Raw genomic sequence first — 13,324 nt, 5'->3', positions numbered from 1 at the left:
GAACCCTGAGATCCAACAACAGCTCCCATCTCTGCGTCCCACAGTTCATACTCATTAGGGTAGGGGGAAGCAGTTTTCAGGTCTTAGCTTCAAAAACCTGGAACTCCTTCCCAGAGATGTTGAGAAACGAGCCTTCCCACCCAAGATTTAAAAAAATCCTAAAAATGTGGCTTTTCAATAAATACTAGGCTAAGACAATATTCACTACCAGGGCCAGCAACATACTTCCATTTCCTCCCTCTCGACATGCATGTTAGACAATTGCGCTGAAAACTATCTGTAACTGTCTGCCCCTTAGGTCCAAAATGTTTTGCATTGACCCCAGTATGTTTTGCAATTTCTGTCTATTATGTGTGTAACAATTCTCATTGTAACCAGAGATTTAAGCCTTCTGTAACCTATGCTGTGATACCTCTGGGTGTGGGCGTATAATAAATGCAATAAATAAATAAATAAATAAAATTTGACGCCTGAGCCAAAGCCAATAAATGGTTGACCTGGTCTGGTTGACGAAATAGCCGAAGCCACTGGTTGAACGTGTCCTCAGGGTCATCGTGTTCCTCGACTCCGAATATGGAGTGCATGGAATTGAAGAAACCCAATCTCGACAGTGGCACGAAGGAACCATCGCCGACTGTCGGTGCCGGAGGCTTCAGGGTGGGCTTTGCCGCTGAAGCTATCGATGCCAAGGGTACTTTTGGTGCTGAGGGACGCTCAGGTAACCAACAGACATTGGGAGCCTCTGCCCTACGCCCTTCCCGTGACTTATGCCTGATGGGAGTAACACTCGAAGACGCTTTCGACACCGACGATGTCGACAAAGTGGCTGGCTTGCGGTTGGGAGAACTGAGCGCCGCTTTAGTCGCCAAAGCCTGCTGTTCGGGGGCCAGAGCCACACCTACAGCCGCTTACATCTTAAACATTTGCAGCATAGAGCTCTTAAATCTATCCCACACATCTTGAGTGGTCGGCTCCGTTGAGGGCTTACCTCGTTCCGACGACGAGCTAGACTTGCATTGATGGCGGTGGTGCTGCTTCTTCCGGGAGGATGGCTCCTAGAAAGGGACTGCTTCTTGGTCTTCTTATGATGTCGGTCATTCCCCTTGACGGGGGTGGGATACTCTGTTTTGGCCTCCGATGACCAGACGACGGACCACGCTGGGAACTTGGCTACAGGACTGCACAACGCACAGACCTCCGTGTCGTGACTAGCACCCAGACACCATAGACAGACGTCGTGGGGGTCGGTCATAGACATTTTGGCCTCGCAATCGCGGCATCGCTTGAAGCCTGAAACCCTGTGGGACGAAATTGCATCAAGGTTTTTGAAGAAAAAAGTGTCCAATGTACAATAAGAACGTCAAGTAAACTCGAGCGGAGTTCCCGATGCAGCGTGCAAGCACGCAGAAAAAAGGAACTGACTCGTGGGGCATAGTGACGTGCTATATATACGACGCCTGACGTCACATCCGGAGACGACGATCGAGAGCCAGACAAGACAGATCGACGATCGAGGGCCGAGTCAAGGTCCACTACGCCCCCTGTCAAAAAGGTTTCCAAACAGCAAAGCTGGAGATGAACATCTATCATGATGAGGAATATGCGGGGGAAGAACAAGTTACTTCTTAACTTGTAACGTTCTTTCGACGGGATGTTCCTCCGACGTATTCCTCATCTTAGATATCTCCTTCCAGCTCTGCTGGCCCCGGAAATTTTTTTCTCTAGAGGGCACTGCGCGTCGACGTCCTCCGAGTCGATGTCCCTCGACAGCCGCCGTATCGACGTCGACGTCATCCTGCCTATAAAGGCCGCGCGCAGCGTCCGTTGCTCAGTTCCGGTTTGTAGCCCACAATAATTCTTTCTGTACTAGACTAATCACCCTGAAGGAGCGTAAGCTGCAACAACAAGGGAAGTAGAACTGCGGGGATGGATGGGAGGGTCGATGAGGAATACGTCAGAGGAACATCCCGTCGAAAGAACGTTACAAGGTAAGAAGTAACTTGTTCTTCGAAGGGATTGTGTTCTCCGACGTATTCCTCATCTTAGATAGGCTCCCATAGCAGTATTCTATTATTGGAGGAGGGAGTACTGACTTCACGCTGTCTTCTATTGATGAATAGAATGCAGTACAGCCCTTCCAAACCTAGTCTCTTGACTGGAGGAGGAATCCAAGTTGTAAAATCGTGTAAAGGTATGGACAGACGACCATGTAGCGGCCGCACAGATGTCTTTAACCGGCACACCTCATTTGAGGGCCGATGAAGCTGCAATACCTCTGGTCGAATGAGCCCTAAGGTTTTGAGGGGGCTCTTTCCCTGCCAGTTTATAACATTCCAGAATGGCTAGAATGATCCATCTGGAAATGGTCTGCTTAGTTATTGGTAACCCCAGCTTGTGACCTGTGTAACCTACAAACAGCTGGTCTGCCTGTTTTATCCTGGCTAGTCTACTGATGTAAAAACTTAAAGCCCTTCTAGGGTCTAGCCTGTGTAACCTCTCTTCCTCTTTCCCCGGATGAGGAGGAGGATAGAAAGATGGTAGGGTAATCTTCTGAGTGATATGGAATTCAGAAACCACCTTTGGGAGGAAATTAGGCTTCACTTGCAGGACAACTTTGTCTTTGTGAAAGATTGTGTGAGGGGGTTTACAAGAAAGAGCTTGTAATTCGCTCACCCTTCTAGCAGATGTAAGTGCTATTAATAAAACAGTTTTAAGGGTAAGGAATCTTAACGAACAAGAATGGAGTAGTTCGAAAGGTGTGCCCATCAGGAAAGTTAGGACTAAGTTTAAATCCCATAGGGGAACTTGGAATGGTCTTGGGGGATAAACATTGGTTAACCCCTTTAGAAACTGTATTACCAAGGGTAACTTGAAATAGGATGTTTCTTCCGCAGTGCGCTTAAAGATGGATAGCGCTGCGAGATAGCCCTTAATGGTGCCAACTTGAAGGCCTGAATTCGCCAAATATAGTAGGAAGTACCACATGAAAAAGGGTCGATATTCTGCTCTCTACACCAGCTGCAAAATCTGTTCCAACGGCAGCGGTATAAAGACTTTGTTGCTGGCCTCCTTGCCGAAAGCAACACCTCCATAACATCATCAGGGAGGTCCCAATCCTTGTACCTCAGCCTTTCAGAAGCCAAGCGTGAAGGTTGAGGGTTTTGATGTCTGGATGGAGAACCTGACCTCCCTTCTGTGACAGTAGGTTCTCTCTGAGTGGAAGTCGAATTGGAGGACAGATGGGCAAGTCTAGAAGGTCCGGGTACCCCGTTCTCCTGGCTCAATCCGGGGCAATTAGGATCATGGTTCTCCGGAATCTTCTCAACCTCCTGATCATTTGAGGAATGACAGGGACCGGTGGGAACGCGTACAGAAGCGGAAACTCCCAGTCCACAATGAACGCGTCTCGCAGAGCTCCTCTCGGGGGAAATTCCCTTGAGCAGAACAGATCGCATTTCCTGTTGAGGCTGGTGGCGAACAGATCCACCTGAGGGGTTCCCCAAAGGGTGAAGATCTCTTGAACGACTTCCTGAGCTAGCTCCCACTCGTGGGAGACTGTGCTCTGCCTGCTCAGAGCGTCCGCTGTCAAGTTCTTCTCTCCGGCTAGGTGAACTGCCGATAGAGAGATTCCTTCTTGGATTGCCCAAAACCAGAGATGCATCGCCTCTCTGCACAGGGGTAGTGATCCTACACCTCCTCTTTTGTTGAGGTAATGCATGGCCACCGTGTTGTCCGTCATTATCAGGACATTTTTCCCTTGTACAGCTGGCAGGAACGCCTTCAGCGCAAGTCTGATGGCTCTCAGCTCTAACAGGTTGATATGTAGTCTGGACTCCGATGGAGACCAACGACCGCTGATGGTCAAGTCGTTGGCGTGGGCTCCCCACCCCGTGAGTGAGGCATCCGTGACTACTGTTATCTCTGGCCAGGGTTGCCAAAAATGTTCTCCTTTCAGAATGTTCTCCTGACAGGCCCACCACTGAAGGTCTCGAGCCACCCTGTCGGGAACCTGAAGAAGATCTGTCATTCTCCCTGAGAATTGTGACCACTGAGTCATCAGTGCCCACTGGAGGGATCTCATTCTCAGGCGAGCCTCTGGCACTAGGAAAATGCAGGATGCCATGCGGCCTAGCAACCTCAAAAAGTCGAAGGCTGGGAGACGTTGGGCATCTTGGAACTTGGTAACCATCTGTAGAATATCTTGAGCCCTCACCTCTGGTGGCGAGGTTTTTCCCAGGGAAGTGTCCAGGATCGCTCCCATGAACTGGAGTCTCTGCGATGGTATCATTTGTGACTTCTTTAAATTGAGGGAGAAGCCCAGTTTGTGAAGGGAGTGGCACACGTGATTTAGCTGGATCTGAGCTTGTTCCGAAGAAACAGCCCTGATCAACCAATCGTCCAGGTAGGGGTAGACGTGAATCCCTTCCCTCCTTAGACTTGCCGCCACTACCGACATTAACTTGGTGAAGACCCTCGGGGCGGAGGTCAGCCCAAATGGCAGCACTTGAAATTGATGGTGAGAGTTGCCAATTGCGAACCTCGGGTATTTCCTGTGTTTGAGATGGATAGGCACATGGAAATAAGCGTCCTGAAGGTCCAGAGATACCAACCAGTCCTGGAACTGAAGGGCCTGGAGGATCTGAGAAAGAGTGACCATCTTGAATGTGTCTTTCCTGAGGAATTTGCTCAATTCTCGCAAGTCCAAGATGGGTCTCAGTCCTCCGCCTTTCTTTGGAATGAGAAAGTAAGGGGAGTACCAGCCCTTGTTCCTCTCCGCTACAGGTACCGGTTCTATGGCACCTTTCTCTAGTAGGTCCAAAATTTCCTGCAAGAGGAGCGGATCTGGAGCTTTCTGAGAGCTGATCCCCGGTGGATGACTCTGAGGTATGCGTAGGAAAGGCAGGCAGTAACCTTGGGCAACTGTTTCCAATGCCCAAGCATCTGACGTGATAGCCTGCCATACCACCAGATGTTGAGTGAACCTGCCTCCTACAGGTGTCCTGTGAGGGAAGTCCTCAGAGTGGTTTTGGGGCGGCTGATGCAGATGCCGATGGTAAAGAGGCACCTGCTGTTGCTGCGGCTTTTGAATATCTACCCCGTCCACCTCGGGTAGTTCTTCTTTGTCTCCTTTGAGCCGGTCGTCCTCTACCTCTTCCGAATGCGGAGTAGAAGGGAAAGGACTTGCCCCTCGCAGAGGTTCCTGTAGGACTAAAAGGTGTCTGACGGATTGCAGTGCCTAGGGATTTTGCTGCTGCTTTTGAAGTTTGCAGTTTCTCTAAACTGTCATCCGCCTTTTTCCCGAACAAAGAAGAGCCATCGAATGGCATGTTCAAGAGCCTGGCGTGCACATCTGGGGCAAAACCAGACTTTCTCAACCAAGCGAATCTCCTGGTTGTTGTACTTGCCGCCATTGCTCTGCTGATACTGTCAGCCGAATCAATGCCCATCTGGAGGGATTCGCACATAGCGTCTTTACCGTCCTGTATGATATTCAGGAACGCATCCCTTTCTTCTCCCTCCGGGATGCAGTCAGCCGCTGTAGAAGCACACGCCCAAAGTGTATGGCTAAATCTAGCAAGGGTGCAAGTAGCATTAACAGATTTTAACGCCATGCTACATGCCGAAAAAACTTTCTTTGCCATAGCATCATATTTTTTATCGTCCCTGTCCTGTGGGACGGTAGGATAAGCCGTCTTGACATCGGTAGAAGATGCTGCCTGTACCACCAGACTTTCTGGGGATGGGTGTTTTGACAAAAACTCCGGGTCTGTAGAGGATACCCTGTATTTTGTAGACAGTTTTTTATTTACTGCCGGGACGACATCTGGGGTTTCCCAGTTCGTCATAATCTTCCTCTGAAGAGCTTTATGAAAAGGCACCACAGGATCCTCCTGTGGGCCTTTGTCAAGAATATCGGTGAGGTCATCTTGTTGGAAAGATTGTGAAGGTGTTGACCACCCCATAAATTCTGTGATCCTGGCCATTAAGGCTCTATAGGGGGTTTCAGCATGCTCCCCCGGGGCTGCCCTAGCAAACTCCACCTCAGGGGAAGTGTCTAACCCACTTGCCTCATGTAAGGAATCATGAAGATCCTTTAACCTGCGTTCTTCAGAGGAAAATTCCTTTCTAATTGGGGTTACAGGTCCCTGCAACTCAAATGTGTCTTCCTGTTCAGACAATTCACCCTCTTCCATAATTGAGGACATAGTTCTCAATTGTTCTGAACTCATAAAGGGTGTAAACCCCATTTCCAAGGCAGAGGGTGCCGAACTTGTCATAATCGGCCTTGAAAACGTCGATGTCGTCGACGCCGATGTCGAAGGCTTCGAGCGTGGCGTCGAAAACAAAGGCGGAGGCCTCGATGACCTCGACAGAATTGGGATTCTGCTCGACAATCTCGAAGCCATCGTCATCGAGGATCTGGGGATAGTCACTGGGTGTGTCGTAACCGTGACTTTTCTTGGCGTCGACGCCGGTGTCGAAGCTGGCGTCCAGTCGACAGACCCGTGTGTCGAAGGTCCCTTCGACAACGGCGTCGAAGACACCGACCTCGGCGTAGACGGAACCTTCGTCCACGGCGTCGACGGAACCTTCGAGGAAGGTTTGGAGGTCATAGTCCTACTCGAGGGTTCGAGACGCGCTCGAGAGGTTTCCTTCGCCGGGTACTGCGACTCGCAGCGTTTTTGACCTTTGGGTCTTTCGACCAGAGCATCGCTCTCGGCAGTCTTCGAGGGGGTCGAGGCCGCTTTCTCAAAGACGCTCATCATATTTTTGCGGAATTTCTCCCATTCAGCCCGGGAACTATGTTTCGTGGGGCAAGGGATTCTCTTTGGCGAAACAGAGGAAGAGGAAGACGGAGAAGGGGATCTTCGACGTCTCCTCTTCGAGTGCTTCGATCTCGAGGAGTGATGGGACCCACTCCGAGACCTGGAGCGCGAATGGTGACGAGGAGACGAATGTCTCGACTTCGTCGACGAAGAAGAAGCTTTAAAAGTCTTACCTTTCTCCAGCTTCCCCTTACGCTCCTTCAGGGCCTTAGCTGTCATGGACATACAGTCCTCGCACTCCGAACAATGGTGTTCAGCTCCCAAACACCACAGACAAACTCTGTGAGGGTCAGTCAGAGACATCTTTTTCCCGCAAACTCGGCATTTTTTGAAGCCGGATCGAGGAGTTGTCGGTTCCAACGAAGAAGCCATCGAGTACGGATCGAATAACTCGAGGTAAATAGGTTTAACCTGACAAAACTGAGCAACGGTATTCCGAGGCACTGAGTAAGCGCGGAAAAACGGAACTGAGCAACGGACGCTGCACGCAGCCTTTATAGGCAGGATGACGTCGACGTCGATACGGCGGCTGTCGAGGGACATCGACTCGGAGGACGTCGACGCGCAGCGCCCTCTAGAGAAAAATGTTTCCGAGGCCAGCAGAGCTGGAAGGAGATATCTAAGATGAGGAATACATCGGAGGACACAATCCCTTCGAAAAGCAATCCATTACATGTTAACTTCTCCTTGAATGCCCTTTGATGACCTTATATGTGACATCACAAATGGCTTAATCAAATTATCATAAATGACATCACTGATCACACCACATGATACTATTTTCTAAATATGGGGGCACTCATTGCCTGTTCCTTCGAGTGCTCCACTTATGATTTTACTGGGAAATCAGACATGCAGTATCTCCAGGCTTGCTGCAAAGTCTGATGACACTTTGAACGCAGTGTCTGTATGGAGCTTACCCACCCTTGCAAAGGGTCTGGACTTGATATTTCCGGAGTCAGTATGCAGCCACTAGATGGCCCCGGATCGTGGAACCATAGGTAGTTGCCCAGAATCACTTTGCTGTAGAAGTGTCCCGAGTCCCTCTTGGGCCGCTCACCTCTCATAGGAAAGGGAAAATGGATTGTGTACCCACTTCTCTGGCACAACTGGAAGGTGAGCTACCATGATGTGTTTTGCTGTCTCAACCTCCTTACAGGGTAAACTGCTAGGCGGAGAGGTTATTAGCGGCATCAAAACTGTTATATTACAAGTAATACATTGCTGGGTAATGCTATGCACTGTGATGTCATCTGTATTTTCTTCACCACTCCTATAGGTAACTTCAGAAAAGATGTTCCACTTTATGTTCTCAACAAGAATTATGTGTGTTCCTAAAAGAGAACATTTCACAACGTTGGGTTTCAACTTTCACATCACATCAGTCTGTTTTTTTTTTTTAATCTTCTGATATATTGCATTAAGTTATGTGCTAGGCGGCAACACTGACCTGCTCACTTCTCTCTTGATAGGAATCAGCTTTAGTAACAATCCACGTTTTAGGGGCCACTCGGTCTGATATCTGTAGAGTGACATTTAACCTCATCTGGTCTTCATCCTTGGCATTCAGCTTGTATTGAGCCAAGGCCTGCAGAGTGATAGCTGTTGACTGGAATATTAAAGTAAACAAGTGTCAATTCATGTGAAAGATACAGTACAATCCTGTCCGTACATTAATTTCAGTGGAAAATGCTATTGCCATGGAATATCTAAAAGCTATGGAACCTGTTTAATCTGACCCACATATCACAAAACCTCTGATCACCTACGCATTTTTGGCAAGTAGGCATTAGACGCCTCATCATGAAAACATGCAGTATGTGAGTCTACCACATGCATTACCGCTCCATACTTTTACAGGTTCACAAACCCATTTATTTTATTGTGCATTTGTAAGATGTGTATACAACAAGTAAATTGTGTTTCAAAGTGCCCACAGGACAACAGGGAGGGGACATGGAAATGAAGAACAAATACAACAATGAAAGATAGAGGCATATCTACTGGGCCTTGTGAGTATTGAGAACGTGCAAGTGCAGAGGGAGAGAAGGGAAGGGGTAAATAGGGCTTGGGGGTAGGTGCTAGGTGTATCAAGAGGGAAGTGCTAGGGAGTGAGCTAAGTGCATAGGTGAAATGGTCAGCCGCCAAAATAAGTGCAGGCCTGCGGTGACATAGGCCAGTGGGCGCCAGGGCAAAGTGCTAGGAGGTGTGGAGGCTGTAGGCGATTGGGTGTGGACTGCCAGGACCCAGGAGGACACATAAGGGCTCTGGTCACCAATCTCAGCGACTGTAGGATTTAACAGAGGAGGAAAGAAGGAAAGGGGGAGGTGAAAAGGAAGGTCTTGAGGAGATTCCAGAATTTGAGGCAATCCGTCTCAAGACGAAAAGTAAGGGGAGGCTATTCCATAGGAGGGATCCTGCTGAGGAAAGCGATCGGCCACTAGCTTGCTGTTTAGCAAAGCGCTTAACACACAGAGAGTTGGTGCCGGAGGAACGTAAAGATCTGGAGGAAGAGTATTTTATTATTTTATTTTTTATTGTTGCATTTGTGGTTTACAGAAAACCTTACAAAACATAGCATAAAAAAAGAAATACAAAACACATTTTTCATAGAAAGAGAAAAGAAACATTAAGACATCCACATATATATAAAAAGAAACCAAAAGCCATCACATTGCATCAAAGATAAAACAGAATCATACATTACTTGTTCCATTCTTTACATTCAATGCTTTTGATAGAAAATTTAAAAAGTTGTCCAAGCACAAGAGCTACGTTTGTGCCCGAGGAGACGACACCAAAACAGATTCCTAAACACCTTTGTGGCGTCAACACCTAGGTCTTTGAAGCATAACATACGCTTATTTTCAAAATGTGCACATACCGTCACCAGATGCTTCAAGGTTTCATATGTTTGCTTCCCACCACAAAATCTACAGTCTAGAATGTTCCCTAGATGTATAGTATGCTCTTTCCAATGCTTTATTCTCTCAACAGTGTGGAACTGATTTAGTCTTAAACGCATATAAATTATGTGTATTGTCTCACACGGAAAGCGTTGGATATAAAGTGGTAAACATTTGTTCGAGTGTACAAACCTTGAGTATTCCACATATTTAACATATGATGAAACACCTTCCAAAGTTTTCGACCCAGTCAGCTCGAAAAAGACGAGTCATAATCCCACCAGGGCCCTGTATCAAATCAACCACAGAAAGTCCCATAGAGTCCAATACCCCAATCATCCTGATTCTAAACTCTTTAAGGGAGACAATGGTCTCGGCCTCCATCACTACATGTAACGCCTCATATAAAGAATTTACAAGAGGGACAAGAATTTTCTCTAAAGGTGGATAATTGTCAAAGGAAGTGAGGCAAATTTCCTGTCTAATGACAGAATTGGGTACGGCCATAGACAGACCCAATACCTCCTTCCAAAGCTTTCCTTGAATACAATTGAGCAGATTACCCAACTCATGTAAAGAGATGTCAAGACCGTACAGTGTCATGACCCGGCAAATTGCCCTTTCTGGACCTCATGGTCATTGTCACGAAGGGCTTGTACTCCTTGTTCCTCCCAACATGGCCGTACCAAGCTCTGTGCTACGCACTAGCTTATCACGTCGTGGCACGCACTATAAATTGGTCACGCCCCTGCGGGTCCGCGCGTCTCAACTCTATCTTCGGTAGTGACCCGACGTGTGCTTACCTTCTACATTGGTTCCTTTGATCCTCTTACTTCCTTCCTTGCCTTTTATCCTGTTCCTGGATTCCCCCCCCTACTTACTCGTTCATCGCTAAATCCTGGATACCCTGGAACCACGAACTTCCCAGGACTCTGAACGCATCATGCAACCTGACGAGGCTCGGGCGAGCCTATTCAAGACCCGAACCATCCACAGGAAAAGTCCTGCGGCCGAACAAGGGAGATCCCGATCACAGGTGAGACGGAGGAGATTTACGACAGTTTGAGACGCCAAACGATCAATACGGATTCTACCATGGAGAATGCTATTCAGGACCTGATGCGCGGAATGCAAGAACTTTCCACAGAAATGCAGAATTTAAAAGCCGAGAATGTGGCGCTAAGACAGCTTGTCTTGTCACATGACTCCGCGAACAAGGGCAGCGTATTATTGGGAGGAGTGGTTGATAAATACGACGGTTCAACAAAGACCTTACATGGATTCCTGGATTCTTGTTTGGTACATTTTACCTTCAAGCCCTACTATTTCTCAACTCCTAGGGCTAAGGTGGGCTTCATAATATCGCATCTTTCCGGTAATGCCCTTACATGGGCCACTCCTTTACTCAATTCAGGGGATGCTCTTCTGGATGATTATGAAGGGTTCATCGCGGAACTCAAGACCATGTTCGAACGCCCAGAGCTGGTCCACAGTGCTCAAGAGAAGTTACTTGACTTCCAACAAGGATCCCAAGACATGTTGACCTATGTTACAAGATTCAAACAGCTAGCCAAAGAGGCGGACTGGCCCCTGGAAGGCAGTTTTACCTTGTTTCGCAGAGGTCTAAATGAAGAGATTAAGGACGAATTAGCCAGAGTGGCACGTCCTAGTTCATTCCAGGCCCTCCTGGACTGGTCTATGCAAATAGACTTCAGAATCCAAGAAAGAAAGGCCGAAAAGAAAAAGAATAAAGTCTCAATTCAAAGAAACTCCCCAGAGAATACTACAAGGACCGAATCTGCCAAGAATCCGAGCACTGATTCTGAACCCATGCAACTTGGAGCCTTTCGTGGACCAATTTCCCCGCAGGAAAGGTTAAGAAGGATACACACAGGCTTATGCATGTATTGTGCCTCAGATAAACATTTCGTTAAGGAGTGTCCACTGGCTCCTCCCCGACGCTCGGGAAACGCCAGCTCCCGATCCTAAATGGAGCAAGGTTTCGGGAGAGCGATGTTTGCTCCACATCAATTCCATCCTTGAATTCTCCTGGACAAAACAAACTGGTGATATTACAGGCCTTTTTATCGCCATTCAAGGACAAGGTCTACCCCATTCTAGCCTTGGTGGATTGCAGAGCAATGGGAGTCTTCATTGATCAAGATTGGGTCAAAAGTCATAACATTCCTTATGAAGCAAGAAGTTTTTCACAGCCAGTGGAAGCAATTGACGGAAGACCTCTTTCCTCAGGACCCATAAGTCTGCAAACAAGGGAGATCCATCTTTCCATAAATCATCATCAAGAAAAGATTGTGTTTGACATCATAAAATCAGCCCATTACCCCTTGGTTCTGGGCATGCCTTGGTTACAAAAGCACAATCCATATATCAACTGGACGGCCGGATCCTTATTCCTGGGCTCGGAGTTCTGTATGAACCATTGTTTAAACCTGGATACCTCAGTCACAGCTCCCATAAGTCTACCAAGGTGTCCAGAGACACCACTCATGGTTTCCAATATTGTACAAGTTCCAGAGATCTATCAAGGGTATGCTGATGTATTCTCTACTGCCATTGTTCAAGCCTTACCTCCACATAGACCCGAAGACTGTGCCATAGATACTGAACCCTCAGCAGTGATTCCCTTTGGCAGGATGTTAATCCTCTCAGAACTCGAAAAGAGAGCCCTCCGGGAATACCTAGACACTAATCTTGAGAACGGCACCATAAGACCGTCAAAATCACCAGCTGGTGCTTCATTGTTCTTCGTTCCAAAAAAGGATACCAAAGAGCTCAGACCTTGCCTGGACTATCGGGGCCTAAATCAATACACCCTGAAAGACAGATACCCACTACCCTTGATCTCGGATATCCTTGAAGCTGTGAGAGGTGCAGTGATATTCACGAAACTTGATCTCCGAGCTGCCTACCATTTGATCCGTATCCAGGAAGGAGACGAATGGAAAACAGCCTTTAGAACACCCTTTTGTCACTTTGAATACCTAGTCATGCCCTTTGGTCTGACTAATGCTCCCGCAGTCTTCCAGCGTTTTATGGATAGGGTGTTCTCTGACATGTTATTTCTCAATGTTATCGTCTACTTGGATGACATATTGATCTTCTCCAAGGACTCCTTGAAACATGAAGAACATGTAAAAGCAGTACTGAAAATCAACTCTTAGCCAAACCAGAAAAATGTTTGTTTCATATTACATCAGTTCACTATCTGGGATTTGTCCTCAGTTCAGAAGGAATTAGTATGAACCCTTCAAAGGTGAAGGCCATACTGGCTTGGCCCGCCCCAACATCTGTTAAGCAAATACAATCCTTCCTGGGGCTTGCCAATTTCTACCGGAAATTTATTCCCACCTTTTCCGAGATTGTTCAACCCATTGTTAATCTCCTGAAGAAAGACGTTCCATTTAACTGGTCTATACCACAAGACAAGGCATTCCAACGCTTGAAAGAAGAATTCACTCAGGCCCCCATCCTGGCCCAACCGGACATAAATCGTCCTTTTCTAGTGGAAACTGATGCCTCCAATTACACCATAGGAGCAGTTTTAAAACCAGAATCCGATGATATGTTGGA

General features: G+C 47.6%; 1 protein-coding gene across 2 annotated transcripts in view; it reads right to left on the bottom strand.

Moving 5' to 3' along the window:
* LOC138447740 (complement C3-like) overlaps positions 1 to 13,324 on the bottom strand; it is a 2,843,165-nt gene that overhangs the window by 1,144,254 nt on the left and 1,685,587 nt on the right. For both annotated transcript variants that reach the window (XM_069604045.1, XM_069604046.1), the window contains exon 30: positions 8,278 to 8,436. In XM_069604045.1, the coding sequence (XP_069460146.1) occupies positions 8,278 to 8,436 (159 nt within the window). The remainder of the gene's footprint in view (positions 1 to 8,277; positions 8,437 to 13,324) is intronic.

Source organism: Ambystoma mexicanum, chromosome 3q (assembly GCF_040938575.1).
Source record: "Ambystoma mexicanum isolate Mex_15411 chromosome 3q, UKY_AmexF1_1, whole genome shotgun sequence".
Classification (NCBI taxonomy): domain Eukaryota; kingdom Metazoa; phylum Chordata; class Amphibia; order Caudata; family Ambystomatidae; genus Ambystoma; species Ambystoma mexicanum.
This window is presented reverse-complemented; position numbering and strand designations above follow the sequence as displayed.